At 38.5% G+C, this 24,948-nt stretch overlaps 1 protein-coding gene, 1 long non-coding RNA gene and 1 pseudogene across 2 annotated transcripts; all 3 read left to right on the top strand.

Moving 5' to 3' along the window:
• The first annotated feature begins 308 nt into the window (after positions 1-308).
• LOC148872871 (lipase (DUF620)) lies at positions 309-5,628 on the top strand. The gene is made up of 3 exons (XM_088970165.1): positions 309-846; positions 1,007-1,380; positions 4,988-5,628. Exons 1-3 carry the CDS (start codon positions 640-642, stop codon positions 5,343-5,345), a joined length of 939 nt encoding a protein of 312 aa, XP_088826291.1. The 5' UTR covers positions 309-639; the 3' UTR covers positions 5,346-5,628.
• A 14,193-nt stretch (positions 5,629-19,821) lies between these two features.
• On the top strand, positions 19,822-20,315 carry LOC148872870 (secreted RxLR effector protein 161 pseudogene; annotated as a pseudogene).
• A 1,346-nt stretch (positions 20,316-21,661) lies between these two features.
• LOC148872869 (uncharacterized) lies at positions 21,662-23,392 on the top strand. The gene is made up of 2 exons (XR_016106981.1): positions 21,662-22,367; positions 22,830-23,392. It is a non-coding gene; the product is annotated as an uncharacterized LOC148872869 (long non-coding RNA).
• The last annotated feature ends 1,556 nt before the right edge of the window (positions 23,393-24,948 follow it).

Here is a 24,948-nt window from a genome sequence, read left to right as displayed (position 1 = left end):
AAGTTCTTAACAAATTTTGTAAAATTCTTAACAACTTTCTGTTTCTCTCTTATTTCCTATCAAACCCAACACAACCTTAGCTTATTATTCTGATCATGTCCACTGGGTCTGGCAATTGACTCCCTCCAAACAAAATTTTCTCTTTGTCACAGGAGAAATGAATGATCCCCACCTGAAACATGTTCAGTCTGATCATTATTTATTTTAAAATCCAATCTCTCTCTCTCTCTCTCTCTCTCTCTCTCTCTCTCTCTCTCTACTGTTTATTGTTTTGTTATCTTTTTGGTAGGTAATAAAGTGAAGTGTTGGAGAAAGTTCAAATACAAAGTGCTGGATCTCCACTGATTTTCTTAATTCTTACCCCCCAAAGCACTCAAACAGCTTGCCAATTTTACCGAACTACCAGAAACGCCATTATTACACCGGATGAAGATATGGACCCCTCGCCTGTATTGCCTGCCTTAAAAGCTCCTTCACTTAATCCCACCCAAAAGGAGGGGCCCCTTACCTTCAGCTTCAACAATTCAACTCCCCCTCTCTTCTTCGGAAACTTCCTCTCTCCCTCCTGATGCAGAAGACTTACAACAATCATCACTAACAACTGCAATCAAATTAGCCAGCAGCTGAAGATCAGATCAAATGGGTCGCCTTGCACCTCTGTCTGAAGAACCCATCAACGAAGAGGACACCAGAAACTGCTCAAGGAAAGGTCAGTTGTGGCGTAATTGGCTCAAGAACCAATTCCCTCTTCTATTCAACAAGAAATGTGATCTCAAGGTCCTCTTGAGTGTTCTGGGTTGCCCTCTCTCCCCTCTTTCCGTCCACCCAACTCCATCCATCAACGATGTAAGTAGTAGTCTTATTAAATGTTAATTCCCCAGATCTTCTCTCTCTCTCTCTCTCGTCCTCTTTCTCTCTGTAATTAACCAAACAGTTTACAGTTTTCGTTCGGTTATACTTGGAAAGAAAAGATAATTTATCAACTGTTGATTATATGTCTCAATAGGTAGCATCGTCGGCACAATACATAATTCAGCACTTCATAGCGGCGACGGGGTGCCGGAAAATAGAGGGGACAGTGAAGAGCATCTACGCAACCGGGAAGGTGAAGATGGCGATGGCGGAAGAGCCTGGATCAAGTAGTGGTTCCGTAACTGTAACCACTCCGGCCAAGACGTCACAGAAGGGCTGCTTCGTGGTATGGCAGATGGTCCCGGACAAGTGGCTAGTGGAGCTGGTAGTCGGCGGGCAAAAGGTCGTTGCCGGCAGCGACGGGGAGGTGGCGTGGCGCCACACGCCCTGGCTCGGCGCACACACGGCCAAGGGAGGAGTTCGACCACTCCGACGTGCACTTCAGGCAAGTACTACTACTAACTCCCATCTTTAGGCCGGAATATTCTTTCTACTTTCTACTTTCTACTTTTCTTCTCTCTAGAGTGCTCACTCTACACAGAATTTTATCATTCAGTCGTCCTTTTTTTTCTTCTGTACCGCTGTACGTACCTTCTGTTGCTGTTTGCTCTGCATGTAACATCCATCCCTTTTAAACATAAGGTGGTGATCCGACGACATCATCGACCGGTGGAAAACATGGCCACGTACGTAACCCATGCTACCATGAGCGACGTGGCTTTATTTTCTACCGTTGGAAGGGTTCCAACACATAGGGCAGGGGCCCGCATGAGAGCGAGCCCACAACTAGAAGAGTCAAACTCCACTTTACTACTGCAAATGGCGTCACGTCCCGCATCCCCGCCGTGTATGGGAACATCTTCCCGCCGTGTACTGGGAACATCTTCCATCATTAGTATTATCATCGGAAGATGCTTTCAATACACGGCGGAGATGCGCTGTGGGACATTGTGGGGCGTCCCTTGTGAGCTGCAGATGTTAACTCGACGTCAGGCCACCATTACTTTATTGATTTTCACTGACAATCAGACCACCGTTGCTATAGTCCATTTATTTTTTTGGGTGATTGATCCCTCTTAAATGCACGTGGTTAACGTAAAAAGTGGTGGGACCCGGGGCTAGTCAGCAATGAGCGATGACGAGCGTGTGTTTATGTGCGTGCCGGAGCTTAAGTATCGATAAATAAATTAAATACAAAACATTTTGTCAATAAACATTAACGATTCTAAACACACACATCGTGTTTAGTTTCGTGGCCTAAGTTGCCACTTTATCAGTTCCCCTCTTCTGTTTTTCCGTATGTATTTGAAAATGGTAAAAGTGGATTTTGATTTTTGTACATATAACTTTCATAAATTGTTAGATGTTTTTTTAATGTTAGGCTGATATGATACATAGTGGTGTCTAATTGTTATAAACAGTTATAATTATTATTTTTCTAGATTTTACAATCAAATAAAATAGAAACGCTGAAGTAAAAAGTGTAAACGGAACCAAATGCATATATAATCATCTCCTTAATGAAAACCACCTAAGTATACCAGGCAAAAAATTAACCCAACCCAACCCGAAAAAATAGGGTTAGGGTTTCATATTTAGCTACTCAAATGTGAAAATGACCTGACTTAACCCAACCCGATAAAATTGGGTTGGGTTGGGTTGGGTCATGGGTCAACCCGCTGACCCGATTGTCATGTATAATTGGGATTATTTATGTATTATTAGAAGTTTCAACTCTTTAATTTTTTCAATTTAGTATTTACTTTTTATTGTTAAATGTTCAAGTTTTTTATTTTATATTTGGAATTTTAAGGTTAATTCTTTTAATGTTGACATTTTTCATATAATTTTTTCTTTATTTTTTTGGATGACTCGAATTGACCCATAGATCAACCCTAACCCGAACATTTAGAATTAGGGTCTAACATTTGACAACCTGACCCAAAATCAACCTAAATTACTTTGACCCAACCCGAACCCAATCCACCCAACCCAAGTGCCAGGTCTACACCTAAGAAAGAAAAAATAAGAGGAGACAAGAAGATGAGGGTGGATGCTAGCCTCACGAACCCCTCTCTCTCTCTCTCTCGGTTGTAACAAATGGACAAATGACATAATAGGAAGGACCTGCTTATGTTTTACCCTCCAATGAATATGACATCTCCGTGGTGGCAGACAATGCCCACGGCGCTGGTTTTGCTTCTAGAACAATCGTCACACATGTTGTTTTATGCTAGATTTTTTTTTTTTTTTTTACTCCGTTTTATGAATTGGGATTTGGTCAGCCGGCCTCGTACCAACCTTACAATAATTTGCAGTCGCATATTAGGAACAGATTGAATTTATGTATGTTTTTTATATTAAAGTAATTTTCTGAATTATCAATTTTGTCTTTTGAATATTTTTCGTTTTAAAATTTTAAAGCATTTTTAATAGACAATTTCTTATTAGTTTTAACACACTTAAGGTAAAAAATAATAATTTATTTATTTTAAAGATAGATATCACTTACCCAAATAAGTAAATCAAATAAAAATTATTTTAACGTAAAACCCATATTTACCACCAAAACATAAACATGAAAAAGTTAGTCTACTTTCCTACCAACTACCCCCAACTTACGAAATTACTGGTTTTTCTTTTTTTTTTTTTTTTGGTGGAGAGGGGGATAGAGCAGGTGAAAAACTTGGGGATGGAATTCCCAGCTAATTTCATAACGAGCCCGATAGATGCCCATGCTTACGATAAATGCATGTGATAGGACATCTGTCATAGAATGAACGAAAGTATAGTGAACAAGTGCAGGAAAAAAAGTGTAGGAATATTGAATACTTTAGGAAGAATCACGGTTCAGCCTAGGTCAGAATATTTAGGATTAAAATACAATTGAGTTGGGTGCAAGTTCGGAATTGATGTTAATTTACCAGTGGGCATTGATGCATAAAATAGGGGGTTTTTGATATTTTGGATGTTTATAGATCTGCACTGAAATTCAGAAATTTGCATTCAGCTTATCCGTACTTTATCAAATACTTTATTGGTTTTCAATAGGGCATAGGCACCTATAAGGGAGAGTGGATCTGGTACTAGTAGGCACACTTGGGTATTCTACAACATGAATGTTTTTGTTTTTATTTGATTTTGAATTTTTCATATCAGTAAAAATCTAAATTTTATTTTGAAAAATAAAAATAAGATGATTTTATTTTAACATGCTCTTTAAACCAAAATTATAAGAACAATTTTTTGCTTTTAGTTTTGGAAATAAAAGACACAAACATAGCGAAGAACATGTTTTCTGTCTTCTTTTTTTTTTTTTTTTGTTTCAAGAAACAACTTATTTTCACAGCAGTCTTTTATTTCTTTTTTGAAACTGGCAACGATAATTCACATTGGAGAACACCCCTTTTACCTCTCATACCTTTCAAATCCCGACAAACTTCAATAATTTGCATCAACTCTAATAAACTCTCTCTTTGGACAGGGAACCGTTTTGGGCTCTAGTTTTTGGGTCAAATGGTGTGACTGTTTAGTCTGAATGGCCTGTTCTGACAAAAAAAATAAAAAATAGTCAAAAATCATTGTTTGGATGGATGGTTTGACCACTTGGGTCTATAGTTCACCGACCAAATCAATGATTTTTTGCCAAAAAAATGGTTTTTGAGTGTAATGGAACCGATCAGATGACCGATTTCCGGTTTTTCCTGTCCAACCATCCAATCCAGTCCAGTTTTGAAAGCAATGATGATATCATCATCATCATCTACCAAACTTGTTGCAACTATATGGGTCCACCCAGCCATCACATTCTATCAAGTGTCATATCCACTAATGTCTGGAATTTGGGCATTTTAATTTGTATGAAAAGAAAAAGACAATTAAAATGATTTATTTTTGTTTTTCCAGATAATGATGAATAGACTTGTTCATGGGCCCGACTTCAGGCTCAACTTTACCTTATCTGAGGCTCAGGTTACATGCTAAGCCCATTAGAATTTTGACAAAAATCAAGCCCGAACCCGATCCATAAACAGGTCTAATCATAGGAACAATCAAAGAATTCGGACTTTATCAGCCAGAGAAGTGGGTTACTGGTGTATCTCGAGGACTCTCTCTTGACACGGATTCAGTCGCCCGGTTCACGCCCGATGTACTGGGAGACAACCATGGGATCATCGATGGAAGACTATCGAACGGTGGACGGAGTGATGGTCGCCCACTCCGGCCACTCCACCGCAAGCCTGGCCAGATTTGGGGACACCGTGAAGCTGGGTCCAGTGATTACGCGGATGGAGGAAGAATGGACGATTGATGACGTTGTGTTCAATGTGCCGGGGCTCTCAATCGACTGCTTCATCCCTCCGGAGGAAGTTCAGAAGGATTATCCGGAGAAGAACAACGTCAACTGGAATTCACCATTACGCCTCTGCTAGCTACAATCAGATTGATCGCGATATCTTCTCCATGACTAACAACATTACTACTCCAACTTTGGCCTGGCTTACGGCAACCAACTGGAAAAAAAGGGGACCTTTTCAATGCTTCAATTCTGTACATATTAATAACTTCAAATAGAAGTCCATATCTGGTGATGATGCACCCTTTGTTTTCTTCCATCGATCCGGTTTCCTTCTCTCCTCATAACTTCTTGTGACTGAAAGATGTATATTGGCATAATTGAAATCGAGAGGGTAGATTGTTAGTTAGTTTCCTCTACTCTCTCTCTCTCTATCTCTCTCTTAACCAGGTCCAGAACTTTAACAGATACGAGCAAATGTTCACATTCAAGTGGAAATGGTTGGAACTTAATGAATTTTCCTTCTTGTGGCACACGCGCAACCCAACCTAATTAATAGTTTAGGTCGGGTGGTTCAAGTTGGGTATTTTCCAACCCAGACCAATTAACCCGAGATTGCATCTCGGATGCACCGTGGGCGTGGTTGTTGTAGAATCTGGAGACTCTTAGGGTCTGTTTGGAAAGAGTGCAAATACAAAGTTGGTTTTAGTTTTGCATGGATAAATTTTACTTGGGGGTATTTATATAGTGTGATTCGCGTTTATTTGATATGTAAAAAAGTAATGATTATCGGATCAAAATGTATTTTTTGATGTTTTTGTACTCTAAAAAGAAAGCATTATTGTACCTAATTTTTTGATATAATTCTGTAACTTTTTTTTATAATCAACTTTTAACCAAAGTTAAGGCATTCCAGCATAAGATAGTTGGAGCATTTAATGATGGGGCCCACACTTAGCATCGATTTCAAACAAACAATATGACTGCAAAAACAGTTTAAAATCTGAACAGTGTTTGCATTCATGAACCGAAAAGGGAGTAAATAGCAATATACATATTTGTGTTTGCATTGCAACCAAACACAGCCTTGGGACTCTAGCTAATAAGGGCTACTTTTGGGCCCTAATATCAATAAAAATAATTTTTTTAATATAGATTTTAGAATAGACTAACTTTTTTAAAAAATTATCAAATAAGGGCAGAAATATTGTTCATCTCCCTCCTCCAAACCACCAAACAACTCTCCCCACCTCTGGTCTCTCTCTCTCTCCTCCTCCTCCTCTTACTTTTTCTTCTTGTTTGCATTTGAGTTGTTTCAAATTCAGAGCAGAGATGCTATAAGTTCATCTTCTGAAGTAGTTAAAAAAACGCTTTAAACACCGTACCAGGCAAACAGATCGGTGGTTTGGTTCCAACTATTAAGCATGTTAGAGGTATCTGAAGCAATTTTGAATGCCATTAAAGCATGGAAATTAGGATTGGAAGAGTTCTGCGAGTATGCTAAGTGGAGAAGCGAGATACACAGGAGGAAAATACAAAAACACAAGATTGGGCTTCTCCATTTTTTCTTGCAGCAAGTTAGCAACTACAAGAGTGAATAAAGAAGTAGAGATTTATGGTCAATATTTATTAATTTTGGGGGAGATTTATTCGATGGTTTAGAGTAGGAATGAGATGAATAGTATTTTTACACTTATTTGATTTATTTTTAAGTTAACCTATTTTAAAAATTATGTTAAAAACTTTTATTTATATAAGGACCCAAAATGTTCCTTATCAACTAGAATCCCATTTTACTTTGTTGCCAAACTATTTTTAGTTATGATAGGCACAAATAGGAATTCCAAGTCTGTACGTAATATTGTATCTTTTTAACACTAATCAACTTTGACTTTGAGTGCAAAGTTTACATTCATTTGTATGCAAACTTTATTTTCAATTTGAATGAAAACATGTCTTGAATTTTGTATTTAGTGTCATTGTCAATACATAAATTCTTATCAAACACTAACAAAACTGAACCAAAGTACTGCATGTATGCAGAAATGTGGGCCTTGTTTCATATTTCCCCTCTACAAGAGTAGAACCAATAGGTCTGGTCTCTGCAACTCAATGGGCAGTTTTTTTTTTTTTTTTTTTTGTAAGTTCAAGGCCTGTGGGCTGTGGCAACAAACCAACAAAAGATCTTTAATTGCACATAAAATGATGTAGTGGTGCAACATTATTGCAATGTATACCAAAGAATATTTGATTGCATCTTCATGCGTCATGTACAATTGTACATGAAGTTTCAAAACAGCCCCCACCAACCCTTTAGGGGTGTTGGGGAGCAAAAGAACTTTGGTGGTCCACATTCCGTAGCTCACCATACGAAAGATCCATGCCTATAAAACATCATAAAACATTGACAGAAGCTAGCAATTCAACTAAAAAAATGGTGTTTGTTAGGGGTGAGCAAGAAAAATCGAATCAAATCGGATCGAAAATCTGATTAATTGAATCGATCAGTTTGGTTTTGGTTCAGTATTTTTATAAAATCGAAGGTATCGGTTTGGTTTAAGTTTTAATCAATATAGAAATTCTGCAGTTAACTGAACCGACTGGTATATATAATTCTACATATTTTAGGTAAGTTTATGTATATTATATATTTTTTATATATTGTAAATTAATAAATATACATATATATATATATATTATTTATTATTTAAAATATAATATTATATATATATATATATATATTTTTCTAATTTTTTATTATATCTTTATATATATTGTAAATATTTTTCAAAAACCGATGGTACCAGTTCAATTCCAAAAATAAGCCCAAATCGTGAGAACCCCTAGTGTTTTTGGTATTAATGGCAATTTTCAGAACAATATACTACTAGTTCAGCACCAAATAAGCATCTAATAGAAAAAAACATCTCATTTATTTTTTTGGTTGAGCCATTTAAATGATAAGTGTTTCTCTCGGGGTACGTGAGATCCATTTATCAGAAAATGACAATGTCATTTTTCAGATCTATGGGTGATATTTTATTGTTTGGTGCATGTAGCACCTAGTGGCATTGAATTGTAAGAAAACGTTTTAAAGCAATTTTTCGAGATGTGTAGAGCTTAGAACCGTATATTTTGTATTATTTTATATGTATTTGTGTTGTATATATTTGTATTTGCACTCCTTACAAATTGAGTTTTACTATTTTAAATTTAAAACAATCTGAAAAGCTAATCATAATTTATTGGCGGTCACAGCCTTGGAAAGATCGCCAAAGTGTTCATCAGTTTACAAAAATCTTGCAAACATCTACAGAGCTCAGCATCCAACCGTACATTGAGAATATTTGTATGTCAAATGGGGAGATGTTCACAATGAACGATTGGATATAGTACTCTCAAGGTATTTGCACGATTTATTTCTTTTAGGAAAAACCATTTGACCATTCTCTTAGGGCTGAAGTTTCATAATGTATCATCCTCTCATGTGAGCTGAGTTGTTGAAGGTATCATGTTTTCAATGCAAGAGGAATGCTAATGGGCGATTTGATAACAGCTGAAAGATTTATTTGTTTTGTGTTTTAGTCGCTGAAATAATTGAATAATAAATTTTTTAAATATATAAGTCTACTCAAATTTCATTTTAATCTTTTTCACTAAAAGACAAAACCGTAAACATTTCAGTTCAGCATCTAAAGCTGTTATCAAACGGCCCCTAGGGGTGCAACATGGGAGGCCTTAACCTGAGTCTGGAGCAATCTAATTCGAAACTTTATATGGACTGGGTTTGGAATTTTAGTCTTTGGGTTGATCCATGACTTTGGGCTTTTCTATTTTTTGGCATGGGTGCTTATCATTTAGTTAACTCAAACCCCATCCTAACCCAGCCCAACCTTGTCCTAACCCGAACTTGACCCAATTATATACATTCATACGTACATATATAAATATGCATTCAGATTGGGGCCAGAACCCAATCTGAATGCATCCAATTTCGATACAAGCTGGGCTTGAATTGAAGAGGTCAGGCTTGACCTTGAATTCGAGCCTTAAGCCCAAATCTTAGGGATGGGCTGAGTTGACTACCTGGCCCAAGCCACGGAACTTGCACCCCTAATCCTGTAGGACCAACCCACTTGCTTGTGCCCATGTAGGGATGTTTTGGTAATTCTATACCACTAGATTCTACAGAGAAGTATGGATACACCCAATGCAGATTTCTGATTCCCACTACACAGTTATAAACATTCAAAACGTCCAAAACTACAACCTATGCACTTATACCTGCCCATGAATTGGCATCAATTCCGAGCACACACTTACCCCAAATGTACCTTAAACCTATAAATTCTGACACTGGATGTATGGGTCATTCTCACTATCAGACTTCGAAAAAAACAGGTGGGTTCCATTTGGTGGTCAAATGTAATTAGTATAATAAATTAAAATGTTAAAAATAATATATTTACTTTTTAAGGCATTCGATTAGTAGACAAAAAACACAAAAAAAAAAATCTAAAAAAAGACAATAAATTCTAAATTGGGCTCCTTCCTCCAAGGTTAAAAATATTAATACACCCCGATATGTCTAAAAGGGTTGTTTCAATTCTTTGAATCTTGCATTTATTATTTTTTTCTAGTTTTTATTTTGAAAGTTTCACAGAGGTCATTTTTATATTATTTAATAAAAGAAATCTAAATTGGCCCTTCACTTATTTTTTCCCTATACACCCAATTTTCTCATAATTTTAGACAGTTTTCGTAAGACTAACCAAAATTTTTAAAAAGTTCAAATCCAAATTTCATAGATCAGCCAAATATTTGTTTTTATAATAAATTAATTAAATAATTTTTGTTTTAGCATCTACACACTTTCTAGACAGCTAAAAATTAATAAGGAGTCCCACCAGAGATGACAAAACAAGGAAGAAGGTTTCAGGGTGTGCCAACAGATTAACAACAAAAATTCAATATGAACTTCTGGCTTCTAGAAATATCTTCAAAAAATGGTAAATTTCTGAAACCTCATTTAGAGTTTCTTAATTGTAATTATGTCCCTCAAACTTTCTGATACAGTTTCGTAAATAAACCCCTTCTGTTAGAATTCTTTGATAAGAGGCATGAAAATATCCAAAACACCCATACTATTATTATTGATGTTGGTTTCCATGAAAAACAATATAAACTTTATATAAACAACTACAAAAAGAGTTTAAATTGATATAAAGAGAAAAAAAAAATTAGAAAATAAATATGTTGGTCAAAAATAATTATATGGGTATTTTAGTCATTTTGATGCCTATATGATTGAATTAAGGGTCATTTACTAAAACACTCCTATAGTTTCATTAATTTACTCAAATCTGCCCTATAGTTTGTGTTTTACTAAAACATCCTCTATAATTTGCAATTAATTTGCTTAATTGGCCTTCCATTAGATAAAAGTTGAAGATCACAGTGTTAACACTAACATCCATTCAAATAAATTTAATCAACATTAACTAAAAACACAAATTCCATTTTTGCCCCTACTAAAACATGAACAACAACTCTATTTTTCTTGATTTTGTTACTTTTGGTTTTCTATACAAAAAAAAAAATGTTAGGGGTAATTTTGCAATAAACAATCATAAGTCTATGCCCTTAAACATTTTACACCTAATTACTACTATTTTCATATAATAGGTTGCAACTTACAAACTATAAGGGGTATTTTAGTAAAATACAAACTATAAAGTAGACTTACCAAAAAAAAGGACTTCTAGAAAACCAAATGAGCCACTGGTCTACGTAAGTCGGCCGCCACCTCCTGCCATACTCTCCTACCAGTCGCAGACTCTCGATTCAGAACCGGAAACAGCAAGATCGCTTATTATATTAAAGAGCCAATAAGAACAGTAGAACAATATTTGCTCTTGTACAGAGAAGAGAGAAAACAGAGCAATCCACTGACCGAACCACAACCACTACTCTTCAATCCTTGTCCTCATCCTCAGCTGTAGACATTAGACAGACATCGATCGTCAGGAAGTGATGAAAGAGATGATGGGCGATCTCCAAAGCTCGAGCTTTTCTTCTTCATCTTCGATCAGCAGCATCAGTAGCAGCAGCAGCATAGGGAAGGCTTCGAGGAGATTGGGAAGGCGGTGCATGACGATGGGGAAGCAGCAGAGGACGCGGTTCTACATCCTACGTCGTTGCATCACCATCTTACTCTGCTGGCACGCCCACGCCATTCATGACTAGTTTTGCTTTTACTGCACTGTAACCCCACCTCCTCAAACCTGGCTGGCTTCCCTTCCGGAGCTACCTTAGCACCAGCAGAGGCTGAAAGTCTGAAACCCCTCCATCAATCAATCAATCTCCGCTTCAGCTTCGGCTTCAGCTTTCTTTCTTTTCTTTTAGAATTGAAGATGGTTCTCTCGAGAGATTGTTGATTGAGCCTCGGCGATGTGGTCGAACGTCGAAGCAAGAACATCACTCATGTTGATCAATGGAACGATTCAGATATTGATGATATTTCAATGTATTTCTGCTAATATCTAATTAAAACTATTTACAGTTTCCCAGAGTTTCTTTTTTTTTTTTTACTCAAGTAGTCCAACAAACAATTTCATGGCCGGGTTAGAAGTTTAGAAGTTGGAACTTCTAATCCAACTTTACCCTTGGAGGATTTCATCGGAGAGAGAGAAAGAATTAGAAGAAGAAGAATAAGAGTGGATTACGCCTCACTCAAGAGTCAAAGACTCCTGAATCCTGACTGTCAATTCCCAATAACCAACCGGTCGTGGAAGGACGAATTGAACTTGGGGTTCGCCAACGGAAACGATTTCGATTTCAGAATATTTGAAATCAGTGGAATCTGGTTCGCCGCCAATCGCATGGTTTTGAAATTATCGTGGAAATCGAGGCATTTTAATTCTCTAAAACGAAGGTGTTCGAACTTGGAACACCCCCAACACAACATTCAAAACGATGTAATAAACCTTAACCCAACCCAATCCAGCCTGAAGATGAATACTATGTTGGTTCAGATTGGGATTGGAGTTGGGTTGATCCGATTCTTTCACTTGTACATGCTTTCAGAAAATATTAATCTCATTTCTTCAAGGGTCGGTCCGTTATATTTAGCTTTAATTAACATCAATATATTAGAAACAAGATTTACTAATTAAGATCATTATATTTAGCCCATTGTATAGAGAAGAGTGTTGGGTAGTCAGAAACTTGTCAGAAAAAGTGTGTAACGATAGAAGTGTATACATTGAGATGGACATAGTCATTTTAGGGAAATTAGGTGATGTTTGGCATTCGTGATGATTTCTCTTTGTTAATTATTTAGAAATCACAGTTATTATTTAAAAATCATCAAAAATTATTGTTTGATATCATTTATGTCATGTAAGCTGATTTTTGAAAAATCAGCTTTGAGTATGTTTGATGATGATTTTTAAGGGCCGCTTATTTTTGTATTAGAGTTATTATTATTCAATGCTATATTGGATGTCATGTCATTCTCAAAAAATAGGACTCATTTAAAAAATCAGGAAATAACCAAAAAAAACTGATCCCTGAAAAGGGATGATTTCAATAGTTGATTTTTGGTTGATTTCTCAAAATCAGAATAATCAGCCAACCAAACAAGAAAAAATCACTAATTCTTCAAACTCTAATATGGATCCCGTGATGCCCGATAAATCATCATCAACCAAATATCACCTCAAATCAAAACCATCATAAACTATGATGAAAATCCACCCGATTGATTATAAAAAGGGCATGGGAAGTAATAAAAAACGATTTAAATGCTCATAGTATATAGGACAATTAAGCACGATAGAATGGGAAACAGGGTTCAAGTAGCCCAACCCACACTGTATAGTTGGATTCTTACTAAAAAAAGGTATTGTTGGATAATGCTTAGGTGTTGATGACAATGATATTTAGGCAATGATACATCAAAATCTGAAAAAGTTAAGAATTTGGATTTTGTTGTTGATGGAGGGAGATTTGGCCCGACTCCTTGGCCGCGTGACACGTGGAAGCAACCGAGACTGACTTGGCAGGAGTGCCAGTTCGGCACGGCAGCGTGCCCACGACCCGAGCTCTGAGAATAGGAAGCCCCGAGCTCCCCAAGGAGGAGCCCGAGCTCTCCCTTAGAGGCCTTGAGCCTTACAAGGAGCGCAAAGGGCAAAAACCCGAGCTGACCCACTTTGGGGCAGTTTGGGCCACACTTCTATCCGAACTCAAGACTTCACCTGGCACACCACTCCGGCACTAAGCCGCCTGACTAAACAACCATACCCGATCTGGGATCTGGGATCTGGCAGAGGTGATAACACCCGATCTGGGATCTGGCAGAGGTGATAACACCCGATCTGGCATCTGGCAGAGGTGATGACACCCGATCTGGCGGAGGTGATGATACCCGATCTAGCAAAAGGTATGGGAGTAAGTGTACCAGGGTGCCTATAAAAGGCCCCCTTCCCCAAAGAAGGAGGTATGTGATTTTTGTGCTTTTCTAGTCTTGAAGTCTCTCATTTCCCTTACCTTCTCTAGAGCACTAACTTGAGCTTCGGAGTGTTCCGACCGGGTTCCTCCCCGGAAATCTCCAGCTTCTTCCTTGTTTCATGCACCTTCAGCTCCGTCAGAGACGAGGCAACCGACAACTAGGACCGACCAGATTGTGCATCATCATTTGGCGCCGTCTGTGGGAAGACTTCAAAAAGCCTCCCCTAACCTTTAACTCTCTCTCTCTCTCTCAAAGAAACCTTAGCTTCCATGGCTTCCTCTAGCAGCAACAGGCACAACACCGACTTGAATGCTGAAGGAGAACACCTTCAACCCGCCACTATATGCATCGGACAGTTCACCGTCCCCCTCTCGACGGACGGAATCCCTAGCCTCAATGCGCCAAGCACGGTGGCCCTATGAGTGTTCCCCTTCCCCTCCCTATCGAGACAACCTTCGCCAAACCAACCGCTGCCCCTCTGGCGACCAGTCAGAACTAGCTTGATGACTTGATGCAGTGCATGCGGGCAATGCAAGCCCAATGCAACAGTTTCAGCAACAACTCCATCAGTAGTTCCCCCAACTGCCTCTGAACCAACCATAGCTCCCACCTCGACACTCTGCTCCCAAGCCGGTCAAGCCCTCCCCTTAGAATGGGTGCCTTCACTGAGGGAAGCCTCCCAACTTCAGAACCCCTCCAGGAGCCAGGCCTCATCCCCGGGCAGGAGGGAAAGACTAATTACCCCCGCCTCACAGCTCGCTGGCGGATCAGGAACCTCCTTGCCGATCAAGTCAGCACCTCGGCACTCTAAGTTCGAGCTCCCGCTCACAGAGAACCAATTCGACGTCCTGGCTATAGACTACCAACAGTCCGGGTCGATCGAGCTCGGTAACACTAAGGCAAGTAGCGCCAATACCAGGCCTTCTAAGCAGCAGCGAAGACGCTGGTGAACTCGTCGAACTACCACCCGCATCCTGCCCGAGCTCTGAGGTAAAGAATAAACAAGCTCAGACGAGGTAAAAGTTGTCCCTATTCTTTCAGTCCCTTCCCCCCTGTCCTCAGAACTCCTTGCAATTCCCATGCCCAAAGATTTCAAACTCCCTCCTCTAGGCAAGTATGATGGGTCATTTGACCCCAATGGCCATGTCGATGCCTTCTAGTCCCAAATGCACCTGGCAAGGGCCAGTGAGTCCTACATGTGTGTGACCTTCACTACCACCTTCAGGGGAGTGGCCCGCACCTAGTACAGGAACCTGGCCCCCGGGTCAATAAGAAGTTGGACCCAATTCATGCAAGTCTTCACTGCGCACTTCATTACTAGCAAGCGGTGCCCCCGAACCGAGGAGAGCCTCCTCGGAATAGTCTAGAGGGAAGGAGAGTCCATCAGGGGCTATGTCAAACGGTTCAATGATGCATGCTTACAGATACCGCGCCTAGACCCCACGGTACAGCTCACGGCAGCCAAGAGGGGTGTGACACACAAGGAATTCAAGTTGCACATGGTAGTCAACCAGCCCACGACCGTAGCTGAATTCCTCAAGCTCGCGAACAAATTCATAAGAATAGAGGAGGAGATCAATCAAAGGACTAAAAGCGGGATCGAAAAAAGGAAGAGGGAAGGCGAACCCTCCAACCCAAATGATAGGAGAAAGAAAGACCCACCTCGAGGGACGAAGCCAAGCCATCCGTTCCGAGCTCCCTTAGCAAGTCGGATGGACTACACGCCCTTAAACGCGAAGCGGGGCGAGATCTTAATGACGATCAAAGATGCCCCATACATGAAATGGCCACCTCATCTGAAGGGAAACCCGAACAAGAGGAATAAAAACTTGTACTGCAGTTTCCATAGAGACCATGGTCATAGCACCGAACATTGTAATAATCTCTGCGACGAGATAGAAGAACTTATCCGTCGCGGATACCTAAGAAATTTTGCATAGCATAATAATAATAACAATAATAGTAATAAGAGAAGTCAGCGGGGAGAGCACAGTAGAGATGCTCCCGAGTCCAGCAACCGGCCAGCCAAACCGCAGAAGTAGCCCCCGAAGGAAAGACCAGTTCGGGAAACAATCTACGTGATCGTTGGAGGATAGATCGTAGCAGGATGCACCTCGGCAGCAGCTCGGGCATCAACCCGGGAGGCCGGCAGAGAAGAACAAAATCCCCCAAAGCGGGCTAGGATGGAAGACCCCATATTCTTCACTGAAGACGATGCGCACGGGGTCCACTACCCCCATGACGATGCACTTGTCATAAAGGTAAAGATCAACGACTTCGAAGTCTGGCGCGTACTTGTTGACTCCAGCAGTTCGGCAGACATCATTTTTAAAGCAACCTTCGACAAACTCCAATTCCAAGAGAATGACTTGAAGCCTACGAACACCCCGCTGGTCGGCTTCAGCAAAGAAGAGGTTAGACCCCTAGGAAATGTCATAGTATCTGTGGAAGTCAGCACGTGGCCTAATACGGTAAGACTCAGTCACGATTTTTTGGTGGTCGCGACCCCCTCCCCCTACAATGCCATAGTAGGTCGGCCAATCACCCATGCTTTAAAGGCCGTGGTGTCTACTTACTATTTAGCCATGAAGTTCCCAACGGACTTTGGCATCAGGATAGTGCGGGGCGACCAGCTCGAGTCTCGCAAGTGCTACGTCGCCGCCCTCAGACCGTAGGAAAATTAAGTCAATTACATTAAAAATTAAGTAGTACTTACGAGGTTTGGGAGTTGCCATAGAGCTTATAACCAGCAGATATGGAAGTCCTCTCACCCCTAATATCATTTATGCTTTTCTGACTTTCTTCAATGATATCAATGTTATTTATGTAGCAAATTTATATAATGTAATTGACAAAGAAAATTCCTGACTCCGCTGTTAGCCGTGAGGACGAATTTTGTGGAGATGAAACCCAAACTCCTTGAAACCTAAATTTGGAAGGGCTTTTGATGAAAGAAACTAACCTCACTCACAACTGGTCCATATATTGATGGTGTTAATAAAAGAGAAATGCTCTTTAATTTCTTTCAAATGGTAAAATGTACACTAGCTTTTCATTAGAAAGATGTTAAGAGAGCCTGTATGAATACCCACAAGAGCTTCAACCATCTTATTTTGTCGAGATTAGGGTTTTGTGTCAAGTGGACGACACTACGTTAAGGGTATGTATGAATACCCGTCTGAGTATTTATTATAATTCGTTCAAAAGAATGGAGTTTGGCAGATCAAGTCATAGGTATGCCATATGAATACTTTCTCTAAGAGATATCCTTTTGTTTGTTATTTCACTCATATTCCATGGAATAGAATTCCTGTATAAATGATTATATCTATATTACTTTAAAACGATTAAAACGTAGGAATGGCTTTAAGAATATTTCTAAAAAGATAATATTTACCTCTTTATATTTAAAATAAAAAAAAATTCTCGATAGATATTTTTTACTTTAAGTCGAGTGCCAATTTAGTACTGAATTTTAAAATGCAACAACCTAGTATCCGAACATTTATTTTGTGACAATATAATACCCGATGTTAACCAGCATTTAAGTGACATGCAAAAAAGATAAAAATGCCTTTCGATTTGCCATCTCCCCCGCCTTTAGTTGCACAGGCTTGTTCTCTCCGGTAACAAATTCTCTAGCAAGAGAATCTTTGAGTTTGCCAGGATTAAAGAAAATCAAAAAAGCAAAACAAAAAATGTAACTAAAGAGGAGAAATTTGCACTCACAAAGGATCTCACAAAACAAAAGAAAAAAACACTGGGTGGAATGAATAGCAACCAAGCTATTATTACAGTTGAAAATTGGATAGAGTAATCGGTGAACTACTTTGCTTTATATAGGCATACAAAAGAAAACCACGTTGCATTATTCCATCCACTAGCTCAACTAATTCCTAAAGAATAGGACAAGTAACAATAAATGAAACAACTTAACAGCTAATGACTAACCCACTAACATTTGACTCAGTAACTCAAAACTAAATAACAAACTTCACGTGCTGGTGTTGTATTTTAATACTCCCCCTCAACACCAGCTTTGGTTCTTTTTACCATCCCGAGTTGCTTGCAGAAACTTTCAAACTTGTTGCCACCTAAGCCTTTTGTGAACAAATCTGCAACTTGGTTTTTTGTCTTAATATGTTCTCATACAATTTCCTCTTGCATAACTTTTTCCCTGATAAAATGATAATGCACCTCCACATGTTTAGTTCTTGCATGAAAGATTGGATTCTCCGCCAAACGTATTACCGACTGGTTGTCGCAATACAAAGGAACTCATAATCTGTTGGCTGACGCAAGTCCTTCAACAATTGTATAAGCCAAGTGCTCTCTTGAGCTACCATTGCTGTAGCTCGATATTCTGCTTTTGTTGTTGACAAATATACACTTGGCTGCCTTTTACTATACCAAGAAATTGCTCCAGACTCAAGCATAAAGAATACCCGGTAGTTGAGCGTCGGGTATCATGATCACCTGCATAGTCAACATCACAATAACCAGCTAGTTTGCAATCCCCACCTTTCTCATACAAGACACCATAGCCAGGCGTACTCTTCACATATCTTAAAATTCGCCGAACTGCTTCCAAGTGAGGCTTCTTTGGATTTTTCATGTATCGGCTCATCACACCAACTGCATAAGAAATATCAGGTCTGGTAAAATTTAAATAGATCAAACTACCCACCAATTGTTGATACATCGTTACATCTTCCAGATCTCTCCCTTCATGAGCACACATTTTGGTGTTTGACTCTATCAGAGTCGAAATTGGTTTGCACTCAAGCATTCCAAACTTCTTCAACAAATCTCTGGAATACTTTTGTTGACAGAGAAATATTCCTTCTTGAACACGATCAATCTCTAGACCAAGAAAGTGCTTGAGTTGACCAAGTTCTTTCATCTAAAAACGAACTGATAAATTCTCCTTTGTTTGGAGAATTTCTTCTTCACAATCTCCTATTATGATTAAATCATCCACATATACTAGCACAATAGCTAGCTTCCTTCCACTAGCTTTAACAAACAAACTAGAATCCGCAGGTGTCACCGAATAACCACTATGAGTCAGAAATTAGCAATCTTGTAATACCAAGCTCTCGGTGCTTGCTTTAACCCATAGAGCACCTTTTGTAGCTTACACACATATTCAGGATGATCTTGACTCTGAAAGCTCATCGGTTGAATTATATAAATCTCCCGATCCAACTCCCCATGCAGGAACACATTCTTCACATCCAACTGCCACAACTTCCAATCTTTGTTAGCTGCAAGTGCAAGTAGGACTCGTACAGTCGTAAGTTTTGTTGAGAGAACCCCCGAGCTACCAGAGAGCCTTGTGCCTCTCAATTGATCCATCTGTGTGATGCTTTATCTTATACACCCATTTGCAGGAGATAGGTTTCACATCTTTAGGCTTTGGCACAAGCTCCCAAGTCTAATTTCGTTCTAATGCAGCAATCTCCTCATCCATAGCTTTATTCCACTCTGGATTCTGAAATGCTTCCTCAAATGTCTCTAGTTCTTTTGCAGTTGCAAAACTTACGACTGTACGAGTCCTACTTGCACTTGCAGCTAACAAAGATTGGAAGTTGTGGCAGTTGGATGTGAAGAATGCGTTCTTGCATGGAGAGTTGAATCGGGAGATCTACATGATTCAACCAATGGGTTTCAGAGTCAAGATCATCCTGAATATCTGTGTATGCTACGGAAGGCGCTCTATGGGTTAAAGCAAGCACCGAGAACTTGGTATGGCAAGATTGCTGAATTTCTGACTCATAGTGGTTATTCGATGACACCTGCGGATTCTAATTTGTTTGTCAAAGCTAGTGGAAGGAAGCTATCTATTGTGCTAGTATATGTTAATGATTTAATCATAACAGGAGATTGTGAAGAAGGAATTCTCCAAACAAAGGAGAATTTATCAATTCGTTTTCAGATGAAAGAACTTGGTCAGCTCAAGCACTTTCTTGGTCTAGAGATTGATCGTGTTCAAGAATGAATGTTTCTCTATCAACAAAAGTATTCCAAAGATTTTTTGAAGAAGTTTGGACTGCTTGAGTGCAAACCAATTTCGACTCCGATAGAGCCAAACGCCAAAATGTATGCTTATGAAGGGAGAGATCTGGAAGATGTAACGATGTATCAACAATTGGTGGGTAGTTTGATCTATTTAAATTTTACCAGACTTGATATTTCTTATGCAGTTGGTGTGATGAGCCGGTACATGCAAAATCCAAAGAAGCCTCACTTGGACGCAGTTTGGCGAATTTTAAGATATGTGAAGAGTACGCCTGGCTATGGTGTCTTGTATGAAAAAGGTGGGGATTGCAAACTAGCTGGTTATTGTGATGTTGACTATGCAGGTGATCATGATACCCGACGCTCAACTACCGGGTATTCTTTATGCTTGAGTCTGGAGCAATTTCTTGGTATAGTAAAAGGCAGCCAAGTGTATATTTGTCAACAACAAAAGCAGAATATCGAGTTACAGCAATGGTAGCTCAAGAGAGCACTTGGCTTATACAATTGTTGAAGGACTTGCGTCAGCCAACAGATTATGAGTTCCTTTGTATTGCGACAACCAGTCGGTAATACGTTTGGCGGAGAATCCAATCTTTCATGCAAGAACTAAACATGTGGAGGTGCATTATCATTTTATCAGGGAAAAAGTTATGCAAGAGGAAATTGTATGAGAACATATTAAGACAAAAAACCAAGTTGCAGATTTGTTCACAAAAGGCTTAGGTGGCAACAAGTTTGAAAGTTTCTGCAAGCAACTCGGGATGGTAAAAAGAACCAAAGCTGGTGTTGAGGGGGAGTATTAAAATACAACACCAGCACGTGAAGTTTGTTATTTAGTTTTGAGTTACCGAGTCAAATGTTAGTGGGTTAGTCATTAGCTGTTAAGTTGTTTCATTTATTGTTACTTGTCCTATTCTTTAGGAATTAGTTGAGTTAGTGGATGGAATAAGGCAACGTAGTCTTCTTTTGTATGCCTATATAAGGCAAAGTAGTTCACCGATTACTCTATCCAATTTTCGAAAGTAATAATAGCTTGGTTGCTATTCACTCCACCCTGTGTTTTTTCGGTTTTCGTTTGGTTTGGTTGAGATTTTCAGTCGATTCAAACCAAAATCCACATTATTAGTTGTATTTATCTAAGCATATTAAATATATAATATTCTATTCAATACTTTATACCTATTAATTAATAATTATTATCTTTTTCAATGGGTAATGATCAATTCGCAATTCCCATTTGTGCTTAGTTAATTAAATAGCCTAAAGACTCTAAACAACTAGAGTATCAATTAAAGTTTAAGACTAGTTATTAATTATTCATTAATTATTTGTGAAGAATGAGTGTAGTTGCTTTAATAATTAATCATTCAAATGTTCATTAAATGACTGTAATTGCATGAATTATTCATTAAAACCTAAACTAAAGATTAATAACTAGATGTTTATTAATCATTAAAACTAAACCAAAAACTGAGTCGAACCAAACTGAATTCGGTTAGGATCAATTTGATTTTAAATTGTAGTCCGAATCGAAGAGATCGATGGTACACCCCTATAATGATAGAAGAGAGAACCTTAGAAAAGGTGGGCTTATAGAACATTTTTTTCATGATGCAAATGTCATAAACCACATATTAAATCCTTTTAAGTCATTATATAATTTATGAACATGGACAACAAGGTTAAGACTTTGGCCATATCTGAGAGTGCTTATATTAAAAATAAGTGCTTAAAAATAACTGCTTATTGGAATAAATACTTATTTATATTTGACATAACTTTTTCAAATGTTTCATATTGGGTTTTTGATGGTCTTTTTCTTTAATAATCACTTGTGAATCTTTTGTCCTTTATTTTATTTTAAATTTTCAAAATATACCATCAATTTATATCTTCGTTCTTACCTCCCTCTCCTTTCTTCAAGTGGGGATATTGGTAATTGGTGAGTCTTCAACAGGGATCTCTCCAGACTAGTATAAAGATACAAATTAATTAGTTGCTTGAGAAAAGAAACAAACTGGTTGGAATCGTCCAGTTCAAATGGTTCATTGATAGATGATCCAACCAGCGAATTGCTGCCATGTCACCGATCGATACCGGAATTTCTCCAATCAGATTCGTTCTGGCCATCCACTAGTAAGTAAAGTTTCTTTAAGCGAGTGAATTCTACAGGGATCTCCTTCGAGACGACATGAGAGTGGTCAGAGGCAAAGAACTTCGACCGACAAGAGCTGGAGTTGGGAGATCTTCGACGACGAGACGTGATGCAGAGAGAGAGAAGGAAGAGAATGAGAACAATGAACACTCCAACGCAAATTCCAATAACAACCCATAAACGCAAAACGAATATTGAGGTCGGTTGGAGAGTTCGTTGTTCAAGAGGGTAGTGTCATAGAGCAGCATGATAGGGAAACAGAGAAAAAGAAACAAAAACAGAGTAACAAGAACCGGTATCAATATTCTCGAGGATGATGAGGTTGTGGGGCTTTAGATGTATGTCGCATTTTTGTCGCCGGGAGGAATTCAATTTTCAGAGTAAATGGTGATTATATCCCTGTTCCGACAACCAAAGGCGGAGTTGCAGTGTAACCGGAAGTCGGAGGAAAGAAGAAGAGACGTCGAGTAAGCCTCGATTTGTCAAACCCTAAGTTTTTACCTTCGAAGAGCATAATTGGAAATTTCAAAAATAAATGGAGAGTAGAGAAAATTGGAATAAGTGCTTATTGCTTAAGCACTTAAAAGAACTGGAAATTCGGACTTATTGTTTAAGCACTTATTTTGAACTTATTTTCCAAACATCATTAATTACCCTGTCTGCGTGAAACCAGAGAGCTTTCCAGTCATTTCAAAACCCCTCTCTGTATGGGAGGGGTCTCCCTCTCGCATATTGCATAAGGTTTTCTCTATTATGATAGGTTTTTGATAGATAGGGTGTTTTTTTGTTGTTTTTCTTTGTTGGTCGATTGTTGTCTTGTTTCTTTGATTTCTTCCTGTTGTAGGTTTTACTTACGATGGCTTGATCTTTGTTCTGAGAAGTGGTTCATCCTCTACGACTTGTTCCTCATTGGCTTTATTTTCATGAAGGCTGAAGATGTGGTTGTTTCTAAAATCGCTCTGAATGGTGACGTCTGTTCTAGAAAGAAATATGTGGATGCTTTAGTGATGACTTTATGTTTGGGCGTATCCTCTTCCTTGGAATGCTTTCTGGTGTGGTGTTTTCTAGTGAGTTGTTCTTCAATGACGAGGATTATTCTTTGATTTGGAAGGAGTTTTATTTTGCAAGATAACTGTTACGTCCAAGCTTGAATGAGACAATAGTTGGCTCTCTTCTTTTCACCTTTTATTTTCCAAGTTTTTAGTTGCAATTGCCATAGAATGGGTGACTTTGGCAATTTTTTTGTGTATCCCCGTTTTCGGGAGTTTCTTGTGGAGTTTTGACTCTGTTGAAGGTCGGTCCTCCTTTATTGGCATTTCTTTTTAGGCAGTTTGCAAAGCGCTTACAAGAATTTCTCTTGGTACTCAGGATTTGTTGCAATCTGTTTGGGTTTATCTTTTTTTTTTTTTCTTTGCTGATTGTACCTTCATGGATTGTATTTGATATTCTGAGCATTATTAATGAAATTAGCCATTGCCTTCAAAAATAAAAAGTAAATAATTAATGGTATGGTCCCTATCTAAAATAAGTACTTATTCAAATAAGCACTTATTTTTAAGTACTCTGGCCATTGACATGGATAGAGGGTGTTCACACCTAGGTAAACCCCAAAATCTGTAAATAACAACACGTGTATGTGGGCTAGGTACAAAACTTGTGTATGACACATTTCAAGTTGAAACTAACATATTAGAAATCTTCAAATCACCTTTCCAATTGATTTTCTTCATAATCACCTTAGAATAATTAAGCAGACCAAAAAAAAAAGCAACTCAATGAAATATATCATGGCTTTACATATTTTAGAAATATGAGTTCAACAGGCCATTTTAGGTTTTACCTCAAGGCACAACCGCACAATTAGTGTTTTATTTATTTATTAGCATGTATTTGAACAGTAACAGATTCTCCACACAATTCAGATTGTATTTATGGACCCTTTCTAAACATTCTTGACTAAAAATTGATGCAGCCAATGATCATGAGCAGTTGGTGTTTCTTTTTTCTTTTTTTTTTTTTTTTTGACTTCCTTCTGCACGATCATATGAACAATGTAGATACATATATTACCTTGTCCATGGAAGATCTATGTTGGATCATGTAATCTAATAGCCTATTTCCTAGTTCCTACTGTTTGTCATATAATTTCTGCTCACTGAGAAAATGAAGAAGGTAAACCAGCTGACTTGGATGATAATCCTATGTTGTAGAAATGGTTGATTTTGTCCATGCATTACAATCCACGTGCACTAGCATGTTCTTCGGTGCCTGTTTATACCCTAAATAGATATCCGATATTTCAGCACTTGGTTCTGGTCTGTAATGCATATCAGGCATTGTAAGATAATAGATCTACTTTATTTATTTATTTTTTTCTGTTTTTGTTTGTCATGCAATTCCTTTGGGGAACAGAGTTGGATTATAGAGATGGCTGCATTTATTGAAAGCTTGGACCAGAAAAATCTTGTGACCGTTGGATTAGAAGGTTTCTATGAACCAGAACAACTGAAAGATCTGGAGAAAATACTGGGGAATGGGCATCCTCACTTGGATCATATTTTATACAAAACTCAACAATTGAGAATATTGATTTCGCGTCGGTTCATACTTACCCAGATAGCTGGTCGGCAAAAATGGATTATTTTATAGTTTGAGAAACAGAGGTCTATGTCTGCAATTAACCCAACCACAGGGTTGTACCACCAACTTGTTGATCTTATCTTTTTACTGAGAGAGGTATTTTTTATGGATATTGGGGTTTAGACCAAATGTCAGAGTAACAAAAGGATCTTTACCAAGTAGGGCTAAATGTAGATAAGGGAATTGATGTTAAGGATCAGAGGAACATGTTAACATATTGATCCCTAGACCTAGAGGTGTGTAGTGGGTGATTTTATTCTTCCAGCACTCTGGCCTACATTAGAAATCTTGCCCCTCGCCCCTCTTTCTCTCTAATACACACACAAAGGAGAGAAAGAGGAAAAACCAGAAGGCTGGGAAAATAAACCATCTCAATTCCAAGGGTTTTCTTTTACCATATAGGCTAAC

The sequence above is a fragment of the Nelumbo lutea genome, chromosome 2 (assembly GCF_056320005.1).
Source record: "Nelumbo lutea isolate HS-2025 chromosome 2, American lotus-T2T, whole genome shotgun sequence".
Lineage (NCBI taxonomy): Eukaryota > Viridiplantae > Streptophyta > Magnoliopsida > Proteales > Nelumbonaceae > Nelumbo > Nelumbo lutea.
The sequence above is the reverse complement of the archived record's forward strand: the minus strand, read 5'-3'. Positions and strand labels throughout refer to the sequence as shown.

What these genes read in the sequence shown, in the direction of transcription:
- LOC148872871 (XM_088970165.1), top strand. Translation starts at nt 640, where the DNA reads ATGGGTCGCCTTGCACCTCTGTCTGAAGAACCCATCAACGAAGAGGAC. An exon ending in CAACTCCATCCATCAACGAT is followed by an intron (nt 847 to 1,006) that starts GTAAGTAGTAGT and finishes ATGTCTCAATAG; the next exon opens with GTAGCATCGTCGGCACAATA. An exon ending in AGTACTACTACTAACTCCCA is followed by an intron (nt 1,381 to 4,987) that starts TCTTTAGGCCGG and finishes GGACTTTATCAG; the next exon opens with CCAGAGAAGTGGGTTACTGG.